Below are 27,098 nucleotides of genomic sequence, written 5' to 3' on the forward strand. Positions count from 1 at the left end.
CAACAAAATAGTACTTACTAGATTTCTTGATAACAGGAAAAAATGACTTTAAAACTAGATGCAGTGAACAATTTTAAAGTATAAAAACCTGCCTTTTATAAGAGAACATAGCTATATTGCCTATTTTAGGATTCCATATCCATCTTGTAAAAGTTTATATTTCTTAGCATCCGTAATGACTGACTAGCTGTCCCTGAAATTTATGACTGGTTCATTTTTGATACTTACATATAAGCAAAAATAATCCTCACAAAAGGAATTTTCTCTAGAACATGGGAATTTATAAGGGAAGAATCTCTCTAGAGTTAATTTGTCTGATTGAGTTAAAAATATCTTTTATAGTATGGCCTGCCACTCAAAATTTTTCATTGTTTTCAAGTTATGGCTTATTATTGAGCATATCTTTATATGATAAATAGGGATTTCAAAATACTTTTTCAAATACTTCACCTACTTTGTGTTTTCAGTACAATCACACTGAGTAACTTTGAGGTGTGGATTTTGTTCTAATGAACTAATTCTTTTTTTAATTGAAATATAGTTGATACATAATGTTACATCAGTTTCAGGCATGCAACAGAGTGATTCCACAAGTCTACACTATTATGTTGTGTTCACAAGTGTAGCTACTATCTGTCGCCATACGAAGTGATGACAGTACCATTGACTGTGTTCCCTGTGCTGTACCTTTCATCCCCATGACCTCATGACCTAATTCTTAAGACACTGAGGTCTCACGCACACTCACACATACACACAGTTCGTAAACGAGCACATCATTGGTGCCCAGGAGCTGTAGTAGATGGAGCCCCCTGTGAATGGCTGAGGTGACTGGGAGGTGAGGAAGTAAAAGCAGCCAGTGTGGAAGGGGGGGTTTATTCTTGGATGTGGGGGGCTATGGGGTCCTGCTTCCTGTTGGCATGAGTGTAGAAATAGCGCATAGCAGTGCGGAAGAAGGCGCCAATGGGGACAGGAGGGGCAGACTGATGGTCGGGAACACAGAAGCCAAGAGGAGACGGGAAGGACTGGGGTCCAGGGTCCGCAGAGGAGTCAGCCTCAGATTGGAGGCAGGAGGAGCCTGTCCTCAACCACGGGAAGAGAAGAGGCAGCAGCACTTGAAGTGGGGGCGGGAAGTGAAAGGCAGAAGGAAACTGGCACCAGGGGGTTTCTGGGCACCTGGGGAAGCTGGCAGCCTGGCCCATCTGTTGAGAGGTGAAAGGACAGGGCAGGTTGGGGAGAAGGTGGTGAACATCCCTTCCTGAGCGGCCGGCCACCTGTTGTGTCAATCTCTTCCAGTGAGTTCTATGAGCCCGAAGCATTAATGATGGAGGAAGAGGGGATGGTGATTGTCGGTCTGCTGGTGGGACTCAATGTTCTTGATGCCAATCTCTGCTTAAAAGGAGAAGACTTGGATTCTCAGGTAGGATGGGAATCTTGAGCCCGGGATTTTACACGGGGCTGTGGACATGGGCCGGGCCTTCTTATGGGCAAAGGGCAGAGGGTATCTGCTCCAGGGCTGTGCCAGGTGCTATGCTGGGGAAGGGAAGTCCGGGCCAGGGCACGGAGGCACACGGTGGTGGAGGCTGGGCTCAGTTTGCAGGCCATCTGTACCATGCTAACGGCCATGCTTTTGTCCGTGGAGCTTCAAGAAGCCATTGGAGGTTTTTAAGCAGTGTGCTGGCATAATCAGGCCTAGGTTTGAGAAAGATCAATCTAGCAACCATCCAGGTGATGAGTTAGACGCGGCCAAGAGTGGAGACCGCAGAAACATGGAGCAGACAAGTCCCAAAGGTTAGGTGGGGACTGGAAGATAAGAGTTGGGAGAGATTGGGGAAGGGAGGTGATGCAGGGGGCATGAAATGAAAGCGGGCGGCCAGGAGCAGAGCACCCTGAGGGGGGCAGGACCACCCTCCTTTCTTCCTGCCCGGGAGCAGGTGACCAGGGCTGAGGCCTAAATTCCTGGTGGTGGGGACGGTAAGTGAGTGAGGGGGAGAGACACCTCCCCACCTCCACCCCCGTCAGGGCACGAGTGGCTGTGGCTGAGCAACTGCCTGGCCTGCTTCCCACCGCAAGTTTGGGTACAAAGAATCTAAAGCTTCCCCTAGTCCCTCCCTACCCAAGGCAGCGGTTTTTCTTTTTTCTTTTTTTCTTTTGGTTATAATCTCTCCTCACTTTTTCCCCCTGATAGTTTTGTTGTTTTTGCATGTTGAAGATGTTTCAAAAAATAAAGAGAAGTATTTTTGAAAAGAACCAAAACCTCACACTGAATCCCATTACTCAGAGAGAGCTAATTAATTTAATCCTACATTTTGATATCTGTCCTTTCAACACATGAATAAGGGTGTGTGTGTGTTTTTATATTTTAGAGGTATTTGGACTTTTTTTTTCAAACCAAAATATAATTATTCCAGGCACACACCATTTTGTAATTTTTTTTTTATTTGACACTATGTCCCACATGGCTCTCAATGTCAGTAGAGATATGAGGCATTTAAACGGCTGCACAGCAGAAACATTACCTCAGAGAGACTGTGGATTTGGTCCCAGACCACTGCAATTAAGCAAATATCTCAATAAAGTGAGTCATGACTCTTTGGTTTCCCAGTGCATGTAAAAGTTATGTTTACACTGTCCGTAGCCTGTCAAGTGTGGGGTAGCACCACATCTTTAAAAAAACAATCAATGTGTAAATAAATAATAAAAATTAAAATTAAGCTAAGTAAATTAAAAAGTCAATATAAAGTTTTGTGTTTTTTTAAGATTTTACTTATTTGAGAGAGAGAGCGAGCACGAGCAAGGGTAGAATGTCAGAGAGAGAGGGAGAAGAAGGCCTCCCGCAGAGCAGGGAGCCCGATGTGGGGCTCGATCCCAGGACCCTGGGACCATGACCGGAGCCGAAGGCAGATGCTTAACTGACTGAGCCACCCAGCCGCCCCCATACCTTAATTTTAAAATACTTTCTTGCTAAAAAATTCTAACCATCCTCTGAGCTTTCAGTGAGTCATAATCACTGATCACAGATCATCATAACAAAGGTAGAAATAGGAAAAGTTTGAAATATGTGATTACCAAAATGTGACACAGAGACATGAGGGGAGCAAATGCTGTTGGGAAAACGGTGCTGATAGACTTGTCCAACACGGAGCTGCCACAGACCTTCAACTTGTAAAAATGCAGTATCTGGGAAGTGCAGTAAAGCAAAGGGCAATAAAACGATGTATGCCTGTATTCATTTTATGAGCATACTGTAATTTATTTAACCAGTACCTTACTTAACTAAGGTTGATTCTGTATTACCACAGTACTGTATTACCACATCCTCATATGTCTTCATACTGTAGTCCATTGACTTCCTTAGAATAAATTTTGGGATTTCTGTGTTAAAGTAAACATTCTACATTAGTATTACGACATCATGATGTGCATTCTTGATCTTTTTCAATCTCATAGACCAAAACAACTCCTCAGATTTACATTTTTTTAAAAGCATGTTTAATGTGTTTTTTTTTAAAGATTTATCTTAAGAGCATGCACCACCAAAGGAGAGGGAGAGAATCTCAAGTAGGTTCCCCGCTGAGCGCGGAGCCCGAGGCAGGACTTGATCTCACAACCTTGAGATCATGACTTGAGCCAAAATCAAGAATCAGTCGAAGGATGCCTGAGTGGCTCAGTCGCTTAAGCATCTCCGTTCAATCATGATCTTAGGGTCCTGGGATCGAGCCCTGAGTTGGGCTCTCCGCTCAGTGGGGAGTCTGCTTCTCCTTCTCTCTCTGCCCCTCCCCCTGTTCATACGAGTGTGCTCTCTCAAATAAATAAATAAAATCTTTTTAAAAAAGTTTAATTAGGGATGCCTGGGTGGCTCAGTCCGTTGGGCGACTGCCTTCGGCTCAGGTCATGATCCCAGAGTCCTGGGATCAAGCCCCACGTCAGGCTCCCTGCTCACCGGGAAGCCTGCTTCTCCCTCTCCCACTCCCCCTGCTTGTGTTCCCTCTCTCGCTGTCTCTCTCTCTCTCTGACAAATAAAATCTTTAAAAAAAAATTTTTTTTAGGGCGCCTGGGTGGCTCAGATGGTTAAGCGTCTGCTTTCGGCTCAGGTCAGGATCCCAGGGTCCTGGGACCAAGTTCTATGTCGGGCTCCCTGCTCAGCAGGAAGTGTGCTTCTCCTTCTCCCTCTGCCGCTCCCCCTGCTCATGCTTTCTCTCTCTCTGTATCTCTCTGTCTCGAATAAATAAAAATCTTTAAATAAGTAAATAAATAAATATTTAATTTAAAAAAAAAGTCAGTCACTTAACTGAGCCACCCAGTCACCCCTATTTATTTTTTAAAGTAGGCTCCATGCCCAGTGTGGGGCTTGAACTCACAACCCTGAGATCAAGAGTCACATGCTCTATGATCTGAGCCAACCAGGCGCCCCAGCAGTCACGCTTAATGGACTTTTTCTTTATACCATCTAAGGTATTATGCTTAGAAAGTCCTTTCCCATCTAAAAATTAACCTGATTTTTTAAGTCAACTGTATTTTTTACATTTAAATAATGCCTGTCATTTATTTTGACATAGTGTGAAATAGGAGTCTAGGTTTCATTTACAAACAGTAAACCGATTTCTCAATATCATGTATCGAGTACATTTTTCTACTAATTTGAAATTTCACCTTTATTTCACACCTTTATGTGTGAAATATCCATAATCCAATGAGGTTTATTTCTGGACTCAGAAGCCTAGTCTCTGAATCTCTTTATCCTATGTCAGTAACAGTCTTTTTTTTTTTTTTTAAGATTTTATTTATTAGAGTGAGCACAAGTGGGGGGTGGAGGGGCAGAGGGAGAGGGAGAGGGCTCCCCACGGAGCAGGGAGCCCGACGCGGGGCTGGATCCCAGGACCCTGAGATCATGACCCGAGCCGAAGGCAGAGCTTGACTGAGCCACCTAGGCGTCCCTGTACTGTTATTTATCGTTATTACCATTATTTAAGAGACAGTCTGAGGGAACCTTTGAAGAGTCCTCTGAAATGACAGTAGTCAGCTGTTTCATTCGTTTTTAGTTTTAAATAGAATTTCTGTATGTGTGTCTGTGCTCACGGTAGAATTTTTTTTTTTTAATTCTAGTAAACATATAGCATCATATGAGTTGCAGGTGTACAGTATAGTGATTCCAGGCCTCTGTACATTTCCCTGGTCTGTTCTTCAGCTCAGTGCCTCTCATATGCCACCATGATGCGTGAATGCTTGCTGCTGATGTCTCAGGGGTCTTCTTCCTCATGTTCAGAAAGTACTATTCCAGTCTAATTTATTTTACGTTTTTATTAAAAATGAGCGTGCAGGGCCATCACATACCCTTTTTTGGCATCTTTTGAAATGTCATATCTTTTAACCCATAAATTTAAGTGAATTCATTCAGAGGTTTCCTGTTGTGATATCATCACCCCTGCATTCCTAAAATAAACCCCAAGTGGCCATCGTGTGTTATTATAGCGTGTGCCTAGATTTAATAGGTCTTTGTCCCTTTGTGGTGTCAGAATTGTGTTAATCTCATAAAATAAGCTGGATAATGTTTTTTTTCTTGTTTTCCGGAACTGTTTATAAGAGCAGGAATTATTTTTCTATCTGAAGGTTTCTTCCTGGTGTGATCTCTTCGGCTTTATGCTTTTTTTTTTTTGGTCCTAGTTTTTTGACCACTTTAATTTTTTACTTAGCTTTTGGTCAGTTTGTGGGTTTCCTGTGTCTTGGGACAATTTTTTAGTCATTTGTATTTTTCCAGAAGTCATTTATTTCATTCAGATCTATTAGTTACATGAGAGTGTTCCCTCACAGCTTCTTAAAATCTCACTTTTCACATTTGCATACTGTGCACTTGCTACTAAATACTGATCGTACTGGATAGAATTTGTCTACTGTGTTGAATTTGAAGAACCAGTTCTTACTTTTACGGACCAGTTCTGCCTTGGGAGAAGGGCTTTATTTGCTTCCTGATCCATTAATGTCTACTTTGAGTGCTAACGCTCCTTCTTTCTTTCTTTTTTTTTTGAAAGATTTTATTTGACAGAGCATGAGTGGGGGGGAGGAGCAAGGAGAGAGCAAGAAACAGGCTTCCCGCGGAGCAGGGAGCCTGATGTGGGACTAGATCGCAGGACCCCGGGACCATGACCTGAGCCGAAGGCAGATGTTCCACCGACTGAGCCACCCAGGCGTCCCTCTCTCCTTCTTTCTATTGTTGGGTTTTTTCGCAGTTGAAAATGTATTTCTTTTTTACTTAATTTTTTTAAATTTTATTATTTAAATTTTTTTAAAAGATTTTATTTATTTATTCGACAGAGAAAGATACAGCGAGAGAGGGAACACAAGCAGGGGGAGTGGGAGAGGGAGAAGCAGGCTTCCTGCGGAGCAGAGAGCCTGATGTGGGACTCGATCCCAGGACCCTGGGATCATGACCTGAGCTGAAGGCAGACGCTTAATGACTGAGCCACCCAGGCGCCCCTATTTAATTTTTTTTTTAAGATCTTATTTTTGAGTAATCTCTACATCCATCGTGGGGCTTGAACTCACAACCTCGAGATCATGAGTCTCATGCTCCACCCACTGAGCCAGCCAGGCGCCCTTTATTTATTTTTATTATTTATTGCAAAAGAAATGCATCCTTGTTGAAAAAAGTTTATACAGAAGCATATCAAGTGAAAAGTAAAATTGAAACTCCCCTTCTCCCCTCCCCCGTCAATCCCACTCATCCCCATGGATGACGGTAAAACCTGAGGGGAAAGTCTTTCTAGAACCAGTTCTACTTTTTCTATGCATTTATGTATACATAGGTTTTGTTTCAGATTAAATCTTTTCTCGCTCCTATTTCTGGGTAAGGAATCACCAGCCAGGTAACCGGTAGTCATCACTGTATTTCACAGTTGGGGGTTGACTGGGCTGAGAGAGGCAGGCACTTCTTGACTAAGGGCCCTGTGATTGCAGGCAGGTTGGTGGCAGGGGCAGCAATCACTGAGGCTTCCTGTCTTGCTTGTCTGTCTTGGGGCTGAGAAGGGACTCAGTGAGCTGGGACTGGAACAGCAGAGGCTTCTTAGGCACCTGTGTCCTCGTGTTCTTGGCTCCAGGGTAGCCAGAATTCCTCCGTGGAAGCTCAGAACTTCAAAGGTATATGCCCCTCTAGGGAGAGCCAGGAAAAAGCTTTTGTTGCCTTCATTAATGTGGCTGCTGCAGAAATCACAGCAACATTTCTGCTGCTGCTTTTTACTCAAGACAGACCATGAGGCTGCCCAGGTTCAAGGGTCGGGAATGTAGATTGGTGGGAGGTGTGACAGGGAAGTTATAGAAACCATCACACGTGGCTCTGGCTTTAACATAAATGGTGTTACTATAGGGACACCTGGGTGGCTGAGTCGGTTGAACATCCGACCCTTGGTTTCAGCTCCAGTCATGATATCAGGGTCGTGGGATCAAGCCCCGCTTGGGCTCCATGCTCAGCACAGAGTCGGCTTGAGATTTCTCTTTCTCCTTCTTGCTCTACTCCTTCCCCCCCCGCCGCCCCGTGCTCATGCTCTCTCTCTCAAATAAATAAATCTTTTTTAAAAAAAAATGGTGATACTATAAAGAGTTAATGCTATACCTATCGTCCTGGGATTTAACATTTTCTCCTGGAGCTTTCTTCATGTCATTATACGTCCATCCACAGCATTCTTTGTTACAGTTGCATAGGTATCAGTGATTCACCTGTTAAATGAGTGATAAATATCTCTCTATTGATGGACGCAGTTTTCCCTTTTTTCAAATAGGAGTGGCTTCATTTACTCACACTGGAGTAGACAGTGGCAGACCAGCCCCTCATTCTCTCCCGAGTGCTTTATTTCTGGACAAAGCCCTTGACATTCAGATGGGAGAGGTTTGGGTCCTCCCTTGTTCTCCACAGCAGCAGAGAATGTCCCCTGGAAAATGGGATGGGACCATTTCACCCACAATTTAGGGAAGGAAGGAGGCAGAGATGTCAGTTAAGGTTACGTACCATCTTGGTCTAGTGATCCAGGCCTTTTTTTTTTTTTTTTTTAATACTTTGTACCTGAAGAACTTTCTTGATCTTTGTCAGCAACTTGATTGTTGAATAAATACATAAAACTAACCTTTGTCTGACAAGGGAGTAAAATTTCGGAATAGTCCTTTAAATTCTGATTTTTTTTTTTAAGATGTATTTATTTATTTAGAGAGAGAGAATCTCAAGCAGACTCCCTGCTGAACATGGCGCCCGATGCGGGGCTCGATCTCACGCCCCTGAGATCATGACCTGAGCCGAAATCAAGAGTCAGTTGCTTAACCGACTGAGCCACCCAGGCACTCCCCCCTAATTTCTGATTTTTAATACGTTTTTCTTCTAGAAGGTGGTAGGGTTATTTTTCTCTTGGTTTGTTTGTTCAGTTGATTGCTATTTTATAGAGCTATTTAGCCCAACTAGATGTTTGTAGGAAAGAGACAGGAATGTAAATACCCTGAATTTTAAAGATGTAAGGTTTGTGGAAAACGGGACAAGTTTCTCTTATTTAAACTTATACATTTTATGTCAATCAGGTTGGAGTGATTGATTTCTCCCTCTACCTTAAGGATGTGCAGGATCTTGATGGTGGCAAAGAGTAAGTACCATGCTGCATGCTGCGCTCACATGTTTCATGAAATTCTCGGCAAAGAATGCTACATTTGTGTTTGCTTTGTGGGCCATTTTCATTTTCATTGGGCGTTTTTAGTTACAGAAGTAATACATTAATATTCCCATGTGCAAGGAATTGAGCTCTGCAGAATAGAGAGGACAAGTGAAACGTCCCCATTCACACTGCCCCCCCATCTCCAGCTCAGTCCCCTCAGAGGAAGCTGCTCGTGTCTCCTCCCACGGCTTTTCTAAATGCCTTGCGGGGATATATTTGTTGGTAGTATAATTTGCCTTGTGGTTTGTTTGAATATAAATGGGACGGTACTATTATGTAGACATAAGTTGCCCTTGGACTGACTTGTTCTTTGACCCTGGTGTGTCTTGAGTGTCTCTTCATGCCACGTGTAGCTCTCCTTCATGCTGCTAACAAGAGCATTCTTTTAAAGGAGCTATTCTGGGAAAAAAGAGAATTAAACAAAGCAAACAGTGTGTATAACATGCTACCATTTGAATTATGATAAAGAATATACAGCCGTATTCATATGTTGCACTTCCATGCGCATGGCCCACTTCTAGAGGAGCAGATAGACCTGCTCACACTGGCTGCGTGGAGAGGAATTGGCCGGGAGGCCGGCATGGGGGGTAGTTTGACTGTAAACCCTTGGGTTGTGTTTGACACTTTTACCACCTGTCTTTCCAACATGTTCCCATAAGGATTTTCACAGTCTCTGTCCCAGCAGCACACCTTATCTGGCAGTGGGAACCCCATTAATGCTTCAGGCATCTTGAGTACAAGGATTCACCCACTTGAGACTTAAACAGAAATACATTCTTGGGGTGCCTGGCAGGCTCAGTCGGTAGAGCATGCAACTCTTGATCTTGGGATTGCAAGTTTGAGCCCCATGTTGGGTGTAAAGATTACTTAAAAATAAAATTTATATATAGTTAATGTAAAGAAATGGAAATAAACTGATTATCAATAAGGAGATAATTGAATAAATTATGGAACATTCAAAATATTCCACTCTGTGATATATTATACAGACATAACAAATTTGACCGACAGGGTAGGGTAGACTTACAGGGATTTCCACAAGGTATTATCGAGTGAGGAAAGTATGATACTGAGAAGTGTATACAGTTGCCCCCTGAACAACACAGGTGCAAACTGCACAAGTCTACTTATACACAGATTTTTTTTTCAATAAATACTACAGCACTGTAAATGTGTTTTCCTTACGATTTTTTTTTTAAAGATTCATTTATTTTAGAGAAGGGGAGGGAGGGGCAGAAGGAGAGGGACAGAGAATCCCAAGCAGACGCTGCGCTGAGTGTGGAGCCTGGCTCGGGACTCGATCTCGCAAACCTGAGATCAGACCTAAGCTGAAATCAAGAGTCAGCCACTTAGGGGCGCCTGTGTGGCTCAGTCGGTTAAGCGACTGCCTTCGGCTCAGGTCATGATCCTGGAGTCCCGGGATCGAGTCCTGCGTCGGGCTCCCTGCTCGGCGGAAAGTCTGCTTCTCCCTCTGACCCTCCCCCCTCCCATGTGCTTTCTCTCTCTCTCGTTCTCTCTCTCTCCCTCAAATAAATAAAAATCTTAAAAAAAAAAAAAAAAGTCAGCCACTTAACCAACTGCACCATCCAGGCACCCCCCCTCCACCTTATGATATTCTTAATAACATTTTCTTTAACTTATTTCATTGTAAGACTGCAGTATATAATGCACAATAACACACAAAATGCGTGTTAATTGATTATGTAATTGGTAAGGCCTCCAGTCAATAGTAGGCTATTAGTAAAGTTTTTGAGGAGTCAAAAGCTATATGCAGGGGTTGGCACCCCTACCCTTGCATTATTCAAGGGTCAACCATATATCATTTTTGTAAACAAACCTAAGAAATCCCTAATATATTTTTTGTGTTTCAATTACATATCCTATCTATATAAAACAGATGGATATTATGATCTTATGCATATAGGCTCAACAGACTATTCATGTGGGTTACCTGCAGAGCTATGTGAAGGGCAGAACAGGTAAAAGAAAAAAATCGACCATGCTGAATAACGCAGCACCTGTGTGAACATACGTATGTATGTATGTATGTAAAGAAATTGGGGGCTGGAGGGGAGTCTAACTTTAAAATGTTCAAGCCTTTTCTTTTTTTTTAGCCAGACCGGTCAGCTTTATGTTTTGAAAGCCTCTGGTCTCCTTTTCTGAGCCACCCTCTTTCCCTCAGCACGACAAGGGCTACTTCATTTGCCACCTCAAGGGAGGGCCATTTGCCACCTCGAGGGAGGGCCATTTGCCATGGCCATCGGTGTTTGCATCTTGCGTGCCAGATGGCTTTCTCTCCTCTTCCCAAATGCCTGGCCTGCCAGGGCAGGAGGGTGTCTGCCCGAGGCCTGCTCACGTTTCTGCATCTCCCAAGGCCCTGGCTGCTGTCTCCACCACACCCCACCCCTTGGCCAGCTTTGCTCTCTGTTCACTCTGGGACCGGGACCAGGCAGACATTATTACTGAGGTCTGACTGTCCTTTGGTTTCCTGATGATACTGGTACTTCTTCAAGGTGATCGGCACATTGGGGGATGGTTACAAAGTATTAGCCACGAATTAAAGGAATTTCTCTCTTTTTATGCTCTTTTTAAAAGGCACGAAAGAATTACTGATGTCCTTGATCAAAAAAATTATGTGGAAGAACTTAACCGGCACTTAAGGTAGGACTCGCTCCTTTTTCCAAGGTTATAGTTCCTTCTCAATACCTGATAATCGTTTCATGGAACATTTTTGAATCGCCATATATATTCATAACTGACTTTTTTCCCAATCCAAGAAAGAAGGTTATCATGCTTGTGTGTACAGACTGGAGAAGTATGATTTCTTGATAAGGAGCTTTGGGAATTCTTGGGTTTTTTGTTTTGTGCAGTGAGACAATGTAGAAAGCAAACAGATTACACCTTGAATCTCCACCCCTCGCCCCTCAGCCACCCAGTTGGAAGTTGGGAAGCACTGTTCCTGATGGGAATCAGCACACATCCCTCTGGGGTGCCGGGGCAGGATGATAAAAGGGTTGGAAAACCACCAGGCTAGACCTTTGACAACAGTTCAGTAGCAAATAGCAGGCGTCTGTACCTTGATTTTTCATTTTATTGGAAAGCTGCTGCTCTCTTTCATGAAGCACTAGCTGATGGCGGTGTTGGTGGCGAGCGGGCAGAGATGCTCAGTCTGATTGGTGGGGAGACCTGTTGTCACTATGTCTCTGAATCCCCTCCGAGAGTGTGCGGTGCACGGTAGCTCCGCTCCACGGGAGCAGCCCGGCTGCCCCAAGCACCCGTGAGACCACTCAGGGAGCTGGCACGTCGTTGCAGAACGGGGAAAGCTGCTCCACGGTCTCCTTAGGTATGATGTTGGCTGCTATTGTGAGAGTTTCTTGATAGGTCCCTCATTTACGGAGCGTTTTTATAAGGATCAGATGTCAGATTTTAGCAAATGCTCTTTCGTATCATTAAGATAATCATGACTTTTATCCCTTAATCTGTATTTGATTAGTAGATGTCTTCATACTGAGCCATTTCTGTATCACAGGGATAAATTCTACTTGATTGTAGTTTGATTTTTTAAAGATTTTATTCATTTGTGAGATAGCATGAGTGGGGGGAGAGCCAGAGGGAGAGGGAGAAGCAGATACCCTTCTGAGCTGGGCGCCTACCTCAAAGCCTGATCCCAGGACCCTCCCTGGGATCATGACCTGAGGGGGAGGCAGACGCTTAACCAACTGAGCCACCCAGGCATGCCTTTAGAGTAGTTTTAATAATCATTTTTTAATATGTAAACTGACCTAATTATTCTGTAGTTTTTCCTCTCTGGCATGGTGTCAGGTTTATGCAGCTTCACAAAATGAATTAGGAAGAGTTTCTGGTTCATGAGCATTATTTGCTCCTTGAAAACACAAAGCTCGAGGCGCCTGGCTGGCTTAGTGGGTGGAGCATGCGACTCTTGATCCCAAGGTTGTGAGTTTGAGCCCCATATTGGGTGTAGAAATGACTTTAAAAAATTTTTTCTTAAAACAGAAAATGTGAAGCTCAAAGCCTTTATTGAGGCAGTACTTTGCCAACTTCTCAGTTTTTCCTAAGTTTGGTTATCTGGATTTTTTCCTTCTGAGGATATGTCTCTTTTGGTCATTTAGATTTTCTAAGAAAAGCATAAATTTTAGTGACATTTTCTAAGTTACATAGTTGGAATAGAACTGAAAATTGTGGGGCGCCTGGGTGGCTCAGTTGTTAAGCGTCTTCCTTCAGCTCAGGTCATGATCTCAGGGTCCTGGGATCAAGCCCTGCATTGGGCTCCCTGCTCAGCAGGAAGCCTGCTTCTCCTCCCACTCCCCCTGCTTGTGTTCCCTCTCTTGCTGTGCCTCTCTCTGTCAAATAAATAAATAAAATCCTTAAAAAAAAAACTGAAAATTGTATACTTTTAAAATCTATAATTCCCAGGGAGCCTGGGTGGTTCAGTCAGTTAAGCATCTGATGCTTGATTTTGGATCAGGGCTCGATCTCAGTCATGACTTCAAGGCCCCACCCCACCCCCCGTTGGGCTTCACCCTGAGTTTGGCACCTACTTAAAAAAACAAAAGCAAAAACCCTGTAATTCCCTCCACATCTTTTGTGTTCCCTTTCTCATTTTGGGTCACTGTGTTTTAATTTTTCTCCCCCCCCTCAATGCTCGAACCTTGATTCATTAGCCTCGCCAGGTTTGTTTCTTTGTCCTCCCCTCACTGGCAAAACACACCAGTTTGCGGCAGTAGGGCCTGTTGCCTAAAAGTACAGGTTCTGGAGCCAGACCACCTGGGTTCAGATCCTGGCGCCCCTCCAGAGGGGGATGAACGTGAGTGAGTTTTCTAGTGTAAAGTTACAGTTTCCTCATCTGTGAAATAGGTAACAGTAAGATTTGCCCACAGTGTCGTGGGCAGGGTCACATGAGCTGATGCATTGAAAGTGCTTAGAACAAACAGGGCCTGGCACATCATCCAAAAAGGAAGTTATTGCTTGTTAATGTTGCTGTATTTTTGTTTATCAAATTTACATTCGTTTGACATGTTTTTCAGTAGAAAAGTAGTACGGATTAAAGAGTATTTGAAAAATGAGGCAAAGTATAAAAAAAATTAAAAAACCACCTTTGCTCCTACAACCCCAAAGTACCAATATCTTCTTACAGATATTGATCTGTATACGTGGCCGCCAGCACATTTTGGTTCCCATGTATCGTGTTAGGGAGAAAAAAACTATTTCCTTTCCAGTTGGCTAAAAAAGAAATGGATAGCATATTTTGGGGGAAAGACATTGAAATCTTTGTAGTAAATGTATACACACGCACCCATACATACATATTTAGAATTCTCATCTCTGAGTTCCTTGGAGACCCTTGGCTCTCCATCCATCCCACAGGAAACCTAGGAATCTGTTCTCATTGTTCACAGCCTGGGGAAACAGCCTTTATAAGCTCACTGTTACTTAATGTGTTGTTTTCTCTAGCTGCACAGTTGGGGATCTTCAAAGCAAGATAGATGGCTTGGAAAAGACGAATTCAAAACTTCAAGAAGAGGTTTGTAACTTACTGAAGTTCTTAGAACAGAATGGCCCAAGGTGAAGAGACGGTATGGTTGGTGTATCCGACCAGAGCTTCTCGCTGGTCGGAATGGGAATTGCTAAGTTTGGATTAAACTGCATGGGGGGGTCAGGCGTTCTCAGAGTTCTGCATCCTCAGAATGTCCGTGTTCAGCGCTGTCTGGGGCTTCCTGTGAGCCAGTGCAGCTGATCATGAGCCAGTTCTAAGGGACTTAGGTTTTACCACCTCACAGTGCACCCGGGGAAGACCAGGCGTCCTTGGGAAAGCCCAGCTCCTGTGGTGAATGTGCTTCTCTCTTCCTCTTTACCCACCTTCCTCTGATGTAGTCTGTCCCCTTGCTGCCCAGAAGGCACAGACTCTGTTATGAGGTAAAAGTAACCCTCGCCCACCCCTTCCGTGTTTCGGCCTCTCAGGAGCATGGAACCAGTCTCCCCACAGTGTGGTCTTTCTCTGCTTTCTCACTAGGAAGAGAGAGAATGAAAGGACAGGAAGAAGGAGGGCTGAGGCCGAGGAAGAAAGCTTGCTGCCAGCTGCCCGGCAGTCTCCTTGGTGGACACATCTTGTCTCCTGTTAGCAGGAGGGGGGTTGCTCAGCCTTTCTGAGGCTTTCCACAGGTAGCGGTCCCTGGCTACTCGGGCCTCCCCACCAGGTCTCCCTGGGGAGGAAGAGGGCTGTGACAGGGGCCAGGGCGTGACCCCCACCTCGGTGTGGAGGCAGGTTATGGCCAAAGGAGAGACGCAGAGCATGCCTCTGTATGGAGGGCCCAGTTTAAGGCATCCTTTAAACTGACCGCTCTCTCCCACGGGGCCAGCCCTGAAAAGCTTTAAGGAGAGGAGCTCAGATTTGTGTGAGGAGAAGGAAATTCAAAGGTGGCGTTCATAGATGGGCTCCCCGGGAGCAGCTTCACCACACTTAGAATTGGAGGACCCCGTTTCCCTTGGGTGGGTGGGCCTCTGAGCCTCAGTTTAGGTAGGCAGGTCTTTGGGCTTCATGTTCTCATCTCCAGATTAGATGATAACCCATACCTTACAATGTTGTTGTAGAAATTAGGTAAGTGTTATATAAATGTGCCTAATACAACACTTGGCACATGGAGACATTAGCTGATTTTAGATCAAACAGATTGATCTTTTGTTCTCCCTGGCGAGGTGGCATACTTTCAGTGACGGTCTAATTTTAGCTTTTGGAACTAAACAGCTGGGTTATTTTTTCCTTTAAAGGCCAACAATTGTAATAGAAAACATACTTTAGAGAAAAGTCCCTCTCTTCAGGGTGTGCTCTCTCCGTCTTCAGAGAGCGGATGGGAATTAGCGTCCAGCTTTTGCCTGCTTCTTCCCTTGTAGCAACTAGCACCTCCTAGAGCCTTAAAGTTTCTTATTTAGGTGCAGCAGTTTATGGTTAGTTGTGAGTTCTGAGTCCCCTTGGACTTAGATGCTGTTGACGAAGAGGAGCAAGGAGTTCAGTGGTTCAGGGCCCCCCTCAGTGAGTGACGCCAAGAGCACAGCCAAGTTCCGGTCTTCTTTCCCCTTCCCCAGCCTTCGCTTCTCTCTCCAGGCTGTGTTCGGAGGCTGGATAAGGAGAGGTTGGTGGGTGTGCTCACGCCTCTGCCTGCCTCTCCTGAGAGCCTCCCCTCAGCAGGTCTGTGAAGGTGTCCTGTTTGTATACACTTTGCCCTAAACTGTGGTAACTCAAGGACAGGAAGATGCTCTCCAGGGCCTGTCTTCAGTGGTTTGGTTGTGATTCCTCCCCCAGAAGGCTTTCACTCTCCCTCTAGGGATAAAATATCCTTTTGCTTCTTGGCTGGAAAAACTGAAAAGAATGAAGAATCAGAACAAAAGCCCATAATCCCTTTACTAAGTAAGAGCTACTGTTATCATTGGTGTTTACATAGTCCCCAACTGTTCCCACCCATTTTTAACCTAGGTGATTTTTTTTTTTTTTGATTAGAGATGAGAACATCCTTTATAAACCTGCCTTTTTTCCGTATTGATATTCCACCCTAAGTATCTTCTCAAGTCATTAAAAACCTTTGCAGACATTCTCATAACTACATGTTTGTCTGATGCTCCCACTGCCATTCGTTAAACCTTTATTCTAGTATTGGACATTCAAGTGTCTGTCATAGTTTGTGTCCGTAAATTTTTTACATTAACTAGTTGGCTCTCATTTTTTTAAAACTGTGTCAATATATTACCTATTCAAAACCAAGAAATAAAATAAAAAACAAAATATCAAATACGTGGAAATCCATCGTCACTTGCGAAGGTGCCAGACGTCAGCTTTTAATTGGAACGGTAAGATTAATTTTGACGTTAAGAAACATAAAAATCTTTCTTTATCAGCTTTCAGCTGCAACAGACCGGATTTGTTCGCTTCAAGAAGAGCAGCAACAATTAAGAGAACAAAACGAGTTAATTCGTGAAAGAAGTGAGAAGAGTGTGGAGGTGAGACGCTGGCCCCACGGCAGGGTGGTGCGCCGCACGGACGCACACGTCATACACACGCCTGCCGCACCCACACGCACGTCACGCACGCGCGCGTTCCCGGCCAACCTCAAGCTCCCTGTGCGGCGGTGACGCAGGCCGCACGCAGTGCCCGGCTGCCGTGTTTGGTGCCCCTGCGCCATCCTACCCGGCTCGCGGGCCGCGTGGCCCGCTGCTCCCCCACCTGTGGGCCCTCGCGCTCAGAGCCTTGGCTCTGGTGCCGGGGGGCTCTGTGATGCCACCCCCGGCGCCCGTCGGTGGGCCCTCCCCTCCGCCCTGCTGTCCCAGCTCTTTGCGCCTCCCGGCGTGAGAGACCCGCTTTGCTGTGCTGCAGAGCTGCTCGCTGGCACCGTCTTACCTGATGACCGGAGAACAGAGAGGCCGTAGCCGGTTCATCTCGAAACCCACCCAGTGCTGGAGAACATGCCGGATGAATGAATCCGCGCTGAATGAGGGCCTTTCCCACTAGGAACTGCTCTGCTTTAAAGAAAACTAAATACAAATCATTTTTCGAACCTAACTTTTCAGAAGTCTGTTGGCTTGCTTTCATCCTTCAAGTTCAAAGAATTTTTTGAGCTTTTAACCTTTTTCTAGTATGCTTAAAAAATAGGAATTATCCTACATCTTTAAAAATTATGGCATTCTTTTTTTAATTTTTTTTCTCTTAGTTTAAATTGGCTCCATGCCCAAGGCGGGGCTTTGAACTCATGACCCTGAGATGAAGGGTCACATGCTTTACCGACTCAGCCAGCCGGGCATCCCTATGGCATATTTTAAAATACTTGTAGTTCGTTTCCATAAGCAAACCATTCCTCTGGGTGTTCTTGTTTGATACAGATAACAAAACAAGACACAAAAGTTGAGCTGGAGACTTACAAGCAAACTCGGCAAGGTCTGGATGAAATGTATAGTGATGTGTGGAAGCAGCTAAAAGAAGAGAAGAAAGTCCGTTTGGTGAGTGTGCAGGACTGAGTGTCTTTAGAAGGTATTCCCCAGTAGCCCGCCAGGTTCTTCGTATGCACGTTTCACACACGTGGTTAGATCTGCTTTTAAAAACAAATGAGTTTTTTGGGACACCTTGGTGGTTCAGTCCGTTAAGCATCTGCCTTCGGCTGGGGTCATGATCTCAGGGTGGTGGGATCCAGCCGGGAGTCGGACTACCTGCTCAGAGGGCAGTCTCCTCCCTCTGCCTCTCCCAGACTCATGCTCTCCTTTCTCTCGCTCTCTCAAATAAATAAAATCTTTAAAAAAATAATAATTTTTCATATAAAGTTTTGTTTTTTAATTTTTCTTTAAAAACTCTATTTATTTGAGAGAGAACGAAAAAGCACAAGCAGGGGGAGCAGCAGAGGGAGAGGAAGAAGCAGGCTTCCTGCTGAGCAGGGAGCCCGATTCGGGATTCGATCCTAGAACCCTGGGATCATGACCTGAGGCAAAAGCAGACGCTTAACCATCTGAGCCACCCAGGTTCCCTATATAAAGTTTTTAAAGTGTGAAAAAATATATTCATGGAGAAGCAGAAATTGTCCCTTTTAAAAAAAAAATTTTTTTAAGGGGTTACTTAGTTTACCACTAAGCTCTGCATTTTTTCCAATTTTATAAACCTTTGTCAGGGATTACCGTGAGACCAGATTCATGGTTGCTTTGCCAGTACAGCTCCCTCAGTCACAGCCTCTAGTCTGTTTCTTTCCACCTAATCTCCATGCCAGTGACCAGTATTTTGTTTTTTGTGTTATTTTAGTAGGCTCCACACCCATCATGGGGCTTGAACTCACAACCCTGATCAGGAGTTGCAGGTGCTACCAACTGAGCCAGCCAGGCGCCCCAGCCAGTGTTTGTTTTGTTTTTGTTTTTGTTTTTAAAGATTTTTATTTATTTATTTGACACAGCACACAAGCAGAGGGAGTAGCAGGCAGAGGGAGAGGGAGAAACAGGCTTCCCGCTGAGTGGGGAGCCCGATGCTGGGCTCAGTCCCAGGACCCTGGTTTCATGACCTGAGTCACTTAACGACTGAGCCACCCAGGCGCCCCCCAGCCAGTGTTTTTTATTAGACCCAGCTCTTGGATCTGCTTTGTTTCTTTGCACCGATGTAGAGACATGTGTCCTGAGTTACCCAGGACAGAACTAGTTCAGCATGGTTGCACCCTTGTTGGCCTTAATCTAGCAACCCATTCCAAAAACTCTGACATGGCAACATCACAGTGCTGAGCAGACATTTTTTCAGGCTGTGCATTCTAGTCTTCAGGTTTAAAGAACATGGTTGCGGGCGCCTGGGTGGCTCAGTTGGTTAAGCGACTGCCTTCGGCTCAGGTCATGATCCTGGAGTCCTGGGATCGAGTCCCGCATCGGGCTCCCTGCTCAGCAGGGAGTCTGCTTCTCCCTCTGACCCTCTTCCCTCTCGTGCTCCCTATCTTTCATTCTCTCTCTCAAATAAATAAAATCTTAAAAAAAAATTAACGTGGTTGCTAGAACCCGAGGCTGAGTGCCACCTACCAGCTTTCTGTTGTCCGCATACAGAGCCAGTATTCGTTATACAAAGAGAAAAAGGGAAAAACTTAATCTAGTAGTGCTCCAGACAGACTCTCATAAATCTCCCTAACCTATTCTGACTTTGGGTTTTTTATTTCTGGCAGTTCCCAGAATACAGCCTCAGGTAAACACACCTCTGTGTCTACTTCAGTAACACTTTTATCAATATTCTCTTAAGGAACTAGAAAAAGAACTGGAGTTACAGATTGGAATGAAGACGGAAATGGAAATTGCCATGAAGCTGCTAGAAAAGGACACCCACGAGAAGCAGGACACCCTGGTCGCCCTCCGCCAGCAGCTGGAAGAAGTCAAAGCGATTAATTTACAGATGTTCCACAAAGTTCAGGTGGGAGTTGGCTTTGTGTCCGTCCCACAGTCCCACAGCCTGGCTTCCTGCTGCTTGTTGCACACTGCCTCTTGTTCTGTCTCCGCTCTTCCTTCAGGAGAGGGGGGACACATCTGTGAGGCGTTCGCATGCGGTGGGCCCGGTCCTTAGGCCCTATCACACGTTCTTGTGCTTATTTTATTTGGGCCTCCCAGCAGTCCCCAAGAAAAGTTTATAATGTGGGGGGAACGTAAGTGACAGGGCAGAACCCAGTGACTGCATCACATGCCTGGGCTGGCCCAGCACCTAAGTAGAGCTGACAACGCAGCTGTGTCTTCTGCATCCAAACCCGCACTCAGCCTGTTGTTCCCTCCACTGTCTCCCTAGTGTCTGTTCCCTTCTGCTTCAGTGACTAGTTGTCTGCCCCCAGGAGATGGAGAAGCAGAGTAAGGAGCAATATAAGTTAGGATGGTCTTTTCAAGCTTTGCCGAGACGCTTATCTTGCCGAGTCTCCCGCCGCACAGCTAGCGGCCCGTCTCTCCTGTTGTGCTGGAGGTCCAGGGGAGCTGGCCCAGAAAGGGGCGATCGTGCCACGGTTTGAAAGCTAGCATCGAAAATCACACAGCTTGGGCGCCTGGGTGGCTCAGTCGTTAAGTGTCTGCCTTTGGCTCAGGTCATGATCCAGGGTCCTGGGATCGAGCCCTGCGTGGGGCTCTCTGCAGGAAGCCTGCTTCTCCCTCTTCCCCTCCCCCTGCTCACGCTCGCTCTTTCTCAAATAAAAAATCTTTAAAATAAAAAATAAAATTGCAAATCTTTCTTGTCCAGAAGCTACGGCAGTGCCTAGGACCATCCTCTGTCCTTCTCAAAACTTTTTTTTGAAGTTCTGTTTTCTGTTTTTAATGCCCACACTGCCCCACTTCTCTTCCCTGTCATGCATCTGTGTGAGAGATGGCGTGAGGGCAGACACGTGTGTTCTTTTGTCCTGCCTTTTTTAAACTCTTATGTAACTGACATTATACATAGTAGCAGCAGTTGGAAATTAAAGTATAGGGAGAAAATGGAAAGTAGTTTTGCTGTTTTCCCTCCTGTACATGCTCTGTTTTAATTTGTTCGTGTTTTCTTCTGCTTTGGGTCCGGCTGTAAAGGTAATCTTAATGCACATTAGGGGAAGCCATCCTGCCATAATAACTTAGCAGACCCTAAAATAGCATTCCAGGCCAGTGGTCCCTCAGGGACCCAGGCTCCAGCTGCCATGCTTGCCGGCGGAAGGGGAGAGAAAAGCAGAAGTCCAGAGGCAGGATTTCCTCACAGACAGAGAAGTTGCACACGTCATTCCACTGGATTCCACAGCAAAGGGCGAGGCAGCACGGCCAGGCATGGCTGCGAGCGGAGCCTGGGGCCGGCGTGCCTGGGCTGCCAGCCCGATGAAGGGGAGCACAGCGGTTAATTGATGTGTTGTCACTCTCCCCCATCGGCTCCACGAGCTCCTGGAAGTCCCGTCCAGTCCCAGAGTCCTCACTGTCCGCAAACCCTGGGTGTCGGGCAGCACTCTGCACGGATCCCACCAGGCCTGTGTTTGAACAACAAGACCAACTGTCTTTCACGTTGACCCATCCCACCCAGCATAGAATGGTGGGGCCAAAACACGATTGCCAAATGCCTATTTGCCAAGGGAAATTAGGGACACACAGAGCAGACCCCGGCCAGCCGCAGCCCTCGCTGTGTTTCTGGGCAGGAACTGTGAAGGCTCCCCTCCCTCTGTCAGCTGAAGAACTTGTCCGCGGACCGCCGTGGTCCCTGAGACGTCCACCGTCTCCATGGCCCATGGGAAGCGGGCTCCCAAGGGGCGCGGGGCCTTCCCAGTGGCCGCGCACCTGTTGCAGCCGGCTTGTTCCTGGCATCAGTTTGCTGGCCTGGAGGTTGTCTGAAGGATCAAACAGTCACAGATGTTCTTCGGGCCTGACTGTGGGTTTTTGACAGTGCAGTCCCCTCGGTCATTGTGTGCGTGTGTTTCCCCTCAGTCCCTGTGTCAGTGCCCACAGTTTAGTGGCCCATTTATTAAGCGCAGGTCTCGTGCCTGCCTCAGTCTAGTCTCTCCCTCCCTCGCTCCCTTCCTCCCCTCAGCAGCCCGCACCCCTGACCTGCTGCAGGATGCCTTGGGGCCTCCGGGCCTCACTTGCCAGTTTCTCTCACTTCCTTCAGGCGCAGAAGCAGGTAGCTTTTCTAACATGTCCGTCCCCTACCCTTGGACTCCGCTCCTGTCTCCGCAGCCCCCTCGCTCACGGCCCCCATGGCTGCCCTCCGGCTCTTCACAGCCACAGCCTCTGGAGCCCTGGCGTGGTTGGCGTGGCTTCCACGCCCGGGCTGGGGCAAGTGGCAGTTTTGCTCATTGTTTGCCACAATTAACAAGGGTCACCAGCTCCCCGGCTTGTCACCCCTGCTTTGACAGCGCCCGGCCCTGGTCTGCTGAGTCAGTGCTGCGTACTGTACATTTCCTGGCTCAGGGGCTTCGTGAGTGTCCCTCGGTGTGGGGTCCGCTGTCATAAAACATCCCTTGTTTTCTTTTCTCCTCATGCCCACTCCCATCCTTGTTCCTCTGGGCCCACGTTCTAGAGTGTTTATTTTTGTATGGATAGTTGTCATTCTAAAATGCACATCATCTTGAGGATGTGAATTTTAATTTACATGGGTGATATTGTGCATGGCTCTCTTCCTTTTCCCCCCTCAGAGCTACATGCAGCCGGGGGTGCACCTGGTTTGGACTTTGAAGGGGTTAGTCCTGGTGTATGCGGTCACTGCTTCTTGCCCATCCCCGCGGTGGTGGACACTGTTCCTGCCACTCCGCCGGCACAAACACCCCTGTAGTGGCTGGTCTATACGTCCCCCCCAGGGGCTCTGGAGGGGTGCAGGGGGGGCGTCTCTCTGGCCCATGCTTTGGGTCCTTGGTTTGTGGAAGCCCAGCCGCATCGCTTTCCAGAAGGGCTGCACGAGCACGCGCCGCCCCCTCCAGCGCGCTCTGCTGACATCTGTATTCTGTGTGCTTGTTTTATATGCATTTGTTCGCCTAGTGAGTGTCAGCAGCATCCCTTTGTATGTTTTTTAGCCTTTTGTGTTTCCTGTTCTTGCCTGTTCATACTTTTTGTCCTGGTTTTCTTTCTTTCTTTCTTTTATTTTATTATTTTATTTATTTTATTTTATTTATTTTATTTATTTATTTTATTTATTTATTTTTATTTATTTATTTTTATTTATTAGAGAGAGACAGAGAGCACAAGCAGGAGGGGAGAGGGAGACTCCCCGCTGAGCAAGGAGCCTGACGCTGGGCCTGATCCCAGGACCCTGGGATCATGACCTGAGCTGAAGGCAGACGCTTCACCAACTAAGCCACCCAGGCCCCCAGTCCTTGTTTTCTTCTTTAAATTGAAATTTAGTTGACATTAGTTGCAGGTGTACAACATAGTGAATCAAGTTCAGTTATACAGAGCTCATCGTGAAAAGTGCAGTCACCATCTATCACCACACAATATCATTACAGTGTTATTGACTATATTGCCTGTCCTATATTTTCATCCCCATGACTTCTTTAATTTGTAAGTGGAAATTTTACCTCTTAATCTCCTTTACCTATTTCTTCCATTCCCCACCCCTCTAGAAGCCACCAGTTTGTTGTCTGTATTTTCTTGTCTTTTTCTGGTTTGTTTTCTGGATTCCACATATAAGTGAAATCATATAGTTTTTGTCTTTCACTTTCTGACTTATTTCACTTAGCATGATGCCCTCTAGATCCATCCATGTTGTTGCAAATGGCAAGATCCCATTCTTTTCTATGGCTGAGTAATACTCCATTGTGTGTACACACCACATCTTCTTTATCCATTCATCCGTTGATGGACACTTGGGCTGCTTCCATATCTTGGCCCTTTGGAAATAATGCTGCAGTAAACGGGTGCAGGTATCTTTTCAAATTTGTATTTTCATTTTCTTCGGTGAAATTACTGGATCATATAATACTTCTGTTTTTACTTTTTTGAGGAACCTCCAGTCTGCTTTCCACAGTGGCTGCACCAGTCACCTGTCTGTTGGCCATCTGGATGTCTTCTGTAGGAAAACATGTATATGGGTCCTCTCCATTTTTAATCAGATTATTTTTAGCTGTGGTTTATTGTAGGAGTTCTTTGTATATTTCGGATACCAACCCCTTATCGGACATCTCATTTACAAATGTCTTCTCCCATTCAGGAGGTTACCATTTCATTTTGTTGATGGTTTCCTTCAGTATGCAAAAACTTTTTAGTTTGATGTTGTCCCGATAGTTTATTTTTACTTTTGTTTCCCTTACCAGAAAAATGTTGCTAAGGCCAATATCCCAGGAGATTGCACTATGCTTTCTTTTTGGATTTTTATGGTTTCAGTTCTCACATTTAGGTCCTTAATCCATTTTGAGTTTATTTTTGTGTGTGGTGTATGAAAGTGGTCCAGTTTCATTCCTTTCTATGTAGCTGTCCAGTTTTCTCAACACCATTTGTTGAAGACATCGTATATTCGTATATTCTTGCCACCTTTATGGCAGATTGGCAGTATGAGCTTGGGTTTACTTCTGGGCTCTCTCGTCCTGTTCCATCGATCTAGGCATCTGTTCCTGTACAAGTACCGTATTAATTCTTGCAACCTGTGAGCGTGGTCTGGCTTTCTATCATCTTCAGTTTTTTTCAATCCATGTCTTAAAGTCTTCATAGTATAGGTCTTTGACCCCCTTGGTGAAGTTTATTCTTAGATATTTTATTATTTTTGATGCAATTATAAATGGTTTTTTTTTCTTAATTTCTTTGTGCTACTTTATTAGTGTATAGAAATACGACAGACTTCTGTATATTAATTTTGTATCTGCAAACTTACTGAATTCATTTATCTGTTCTAAAATTTTTTTGGTAGAGTCTTTCAGGTTTTCTGTATAGAGTATCATGTATTTGCAAATAGTGACAGTTTTACTTCTTTTTACCATTCTTACCAACTTGGATTCCTTTTATTTCCTTTTGTTGTCTAATTACTGTGGCTAGGACGTCCAGTTCTATGTTGAATAAAAGTGGGGAGAGTGGACATCCTTGTCTTGTTCCTGACCTTAGAGGAAAAGCTCTCAGTGTCTCCCCATCAAGTCTGATGCTAGCTGTGGGTTTATCATATATGGCCTTTATGATGTTGAAGTGTGTTCCCTCTGAACCCACTTTGTTGAGAGTTCTTATCACAAATGGATGTTATATTTTGTCAAATATTTTTTCTGCATCTATTAAGATGATCATATGGTTTTTACCCTTCATTTTGTTAATATGTTGTATCACGTTGATTGATTTGCAGATATTAGGCCAGCTCTGCATCCTGGAATAAATCCTGTTTGACTGTGGTGAATGATCCTTCTAATGGATCATTGCATTCAGTTCACCAATATTTTATTAAGGATTCTTGCATCGGTCTTCATCAGAGATGTTCACCTGTAGTTTTCTCTGTAGTGCCTTTGTTCTGGTTTTGGTATCAGGGCACTGCTGGCCTCACAGAATGAATTTGGAAGTTTTCCTTCCTCTTCAGTTTTTTTTGGAATAGTTTGAGAAGATTAATTATTAACTCTGTTTAAATAAATATTTGGTAGAATTCCCCTCTGAAGCCATCTGGTCCTGGACTTTTGTTCATTGAGAGTTTTTTTTATTACAGATTTAGTTTCACCACTAGGAACTGGTTATTTCTTCCTGATTCAGTCTTGGAATTTCATAGGTTTCTCATTTCTTTTAGGTTGTCCAATGTGTTGGCATATGATTTTTCATAGTTGTATCTTATAGTCCTTCATATTTCTGTGGTGTCAGTTATTACTTTTCCTCTTTCATTTCTGAATTGATTTATTTGAGTCCTTTCTTGATGAGTTTGGGTAAAAGTTTATCAAAGTTTTGTTTATCTTTTCAAACAACCAGCTCTTGGTTTCATGTGATCTTTTCTATTGTTTTTTAAGTCTCTGTTTCCCTTAATCTACTCTTATCTCTATTATTTCATTCCTAGGACTGATTTTGGGCTTTTGCTCTTCTTTTTCTAGCTGCTTTAGGTTTAAGGTTAGATTGTTTCTTTGAGATTTTTCTTGTTCTGGAGGGAGGCCTATATCACTTTAAACTTCCTTCTTAGAACTGCATTTGCTGCATCCCAAAGATTTTGGACCATTGTGTTTCCATTTTCATTTGTCTCCAGGTACTTTTTTAAATTTCTCCTTTGATTTCTTGGTTTGACCATTTTGTTGTTTAGTAGCATGTTGTTTAGCTTCCACATGTTTGTGTTTCTTCTGTGTTTTATTGTTTTTCTTCCCTGTAGTTGATTTCAAGTTAGATACTGTTGTGGTGGGTAAAGATGCTTGATACGATTTCAGTCTTCTTAAATTTATTAAGATTCCTTTTATGGCCTACCGTGATCTATCCTAGAGAATGTCTCATGTGCACATGAAGAGAATGCGTATTCTGCTGCTTTAGGAAGGAATGTTCTGTATGGATAAGTCCATCTGCTCCAGTGTATCACTCAAAGCCTCTGTTTCCTTATAGATTTTCTGCTTGGATGATCTACCCATTGATGTAAGTGGGGTGTTAAAGTCCCCTACTATTGTATTACTGTCAGTTTCTATCTTAATGTTTGTTAGTAGTTTCTTTATGTATTCAGGTGCTCTGGTGTCAGTTGCACAGATATTTACAATTGCTACATCTTCTTGCTGGATTGATCCCTTTATCATTATATAATGCTATTTTGTCTGACATAGGTACTACTACTCCAGTTTTTTTTTGTTTGTTTGTTTGCCTCCATTTGCATGCAATATGTTTTTCTATCCCTTCCTTCACTTTCAGTCTATATGTTTTTAGGTCTGAAGTGAGTCTCTTGGAGGCAGCATATAGATGGGTCTTGTTTTTTTATCTGTCACCCTGTGTCTTTTGATTGGAACGTTTAGACCATTTACATTTAAAGTTACTACTGACGGGGTGCCTGGGTGGTTCAGTCAGTGGAGCGTCCGACTCTTGGTTTCAGCTCAGATCATGATCTCAGAGTTGTGAGAATGAGCCCCAAGTCAGTCTCCCTGCTCAGCACAGAGTCTTCTCTCCCTCTGCCCCTCCTCTCACTTGCACACTTGCACGCGTGTGTGCTCTCTTTTATTTAATAAATAAATTAATAAATAAATAAAACTTAAAAATAAAAGGGGCGCCTGGGTGGCTCAGTTGTTAAGCGTCTGCCTTCGGCTCAGGTCATGATCCCAGGGTCCTGGGATCAAGCCCCTCATCGGGCTCCCTCCTTAGCAGGAAGCCTGCTTCTCCCTCTCCCACTCCCCCTGCTTGTGTTCCCTCTCTCGCTGTCTCTCTCTCTGTCAAATAAAATCTTTTAAAAATAAATGAAAGAAAGAAAGAATAAAGCTATTACTGACAGGTATGTACTTACTGCCTTTTTGTTCATTGTTGTGTGGTTGTTTTTGTAGTTCTTCTCTGTTCCTTCTCTTG

At 44.7% G+C, this 27,098-nt stretch overlaps 1 protein-coding gene across 4 annotated transcripts in view; it reads left to right on the top strand.

Moving 5' to 3' along the window:
• RUFY1 (RUN and FYVE domain containing 1) overlaps positions 1 to 27,098 on the top strand; it is a 61,734-nt gene that overhangs the window by 15,495 nt on the left and 19,141 nt on the right. For all 4 annotated transcript variants that reach the window (XM_073887574.1, XM_025862692.2, XM_073887573.1 and 1 more), the window contains exons 5-11: positions 1,297 to 1,420; positions 8,557 to 8,618; positions 11,283 to 11,348; positions 14,160 to 14,229; positions 16,596 to 16,697; positions 17,574 to 17,690; positions 19,444 to 19,611. In XM_073887574.1, the coding sequence (XP_073743675.1) occupies positions 1,297 to 1,420; positions 8,557 to 8,618; positions 11,283 to 11,348; positions 14,160 to 14,229; positions 16,596 to 16,697; positions 17,574 to 17,690; positions 19,444 to 19,611 (709 nt within the window). The remainder of the gene's footprint in view (positions 1 to 1,296; positions 1,421 to 8,556; positions 8,619 to 11,282; positions 11,349 to 14,159; positions 14,230 to 16,595; positions 16,698 to 17,573; positions 17,691 to 19,443; positions 19,612 to 27,098) is intronic.

The sequence above is a fragment of the Callorhinus ursinus genome, unplaced genomic scaffold (assembly GCF_003265705.2).
Source record: "Callorhinus ursinus isolate GAN/ISIS: 27379988/994484 unplaced genomic scaffold, GSC_fseal_2.0 scaffold81, whole genome shotgun sequence".
Classification (NCBI taxonomy): domain Eukaryota; kingdom Metazoa; phylum Chordata; class Mammalia; order Carnivora; family Otariidae; genus Callorhinus; species Callorhinus ursinus.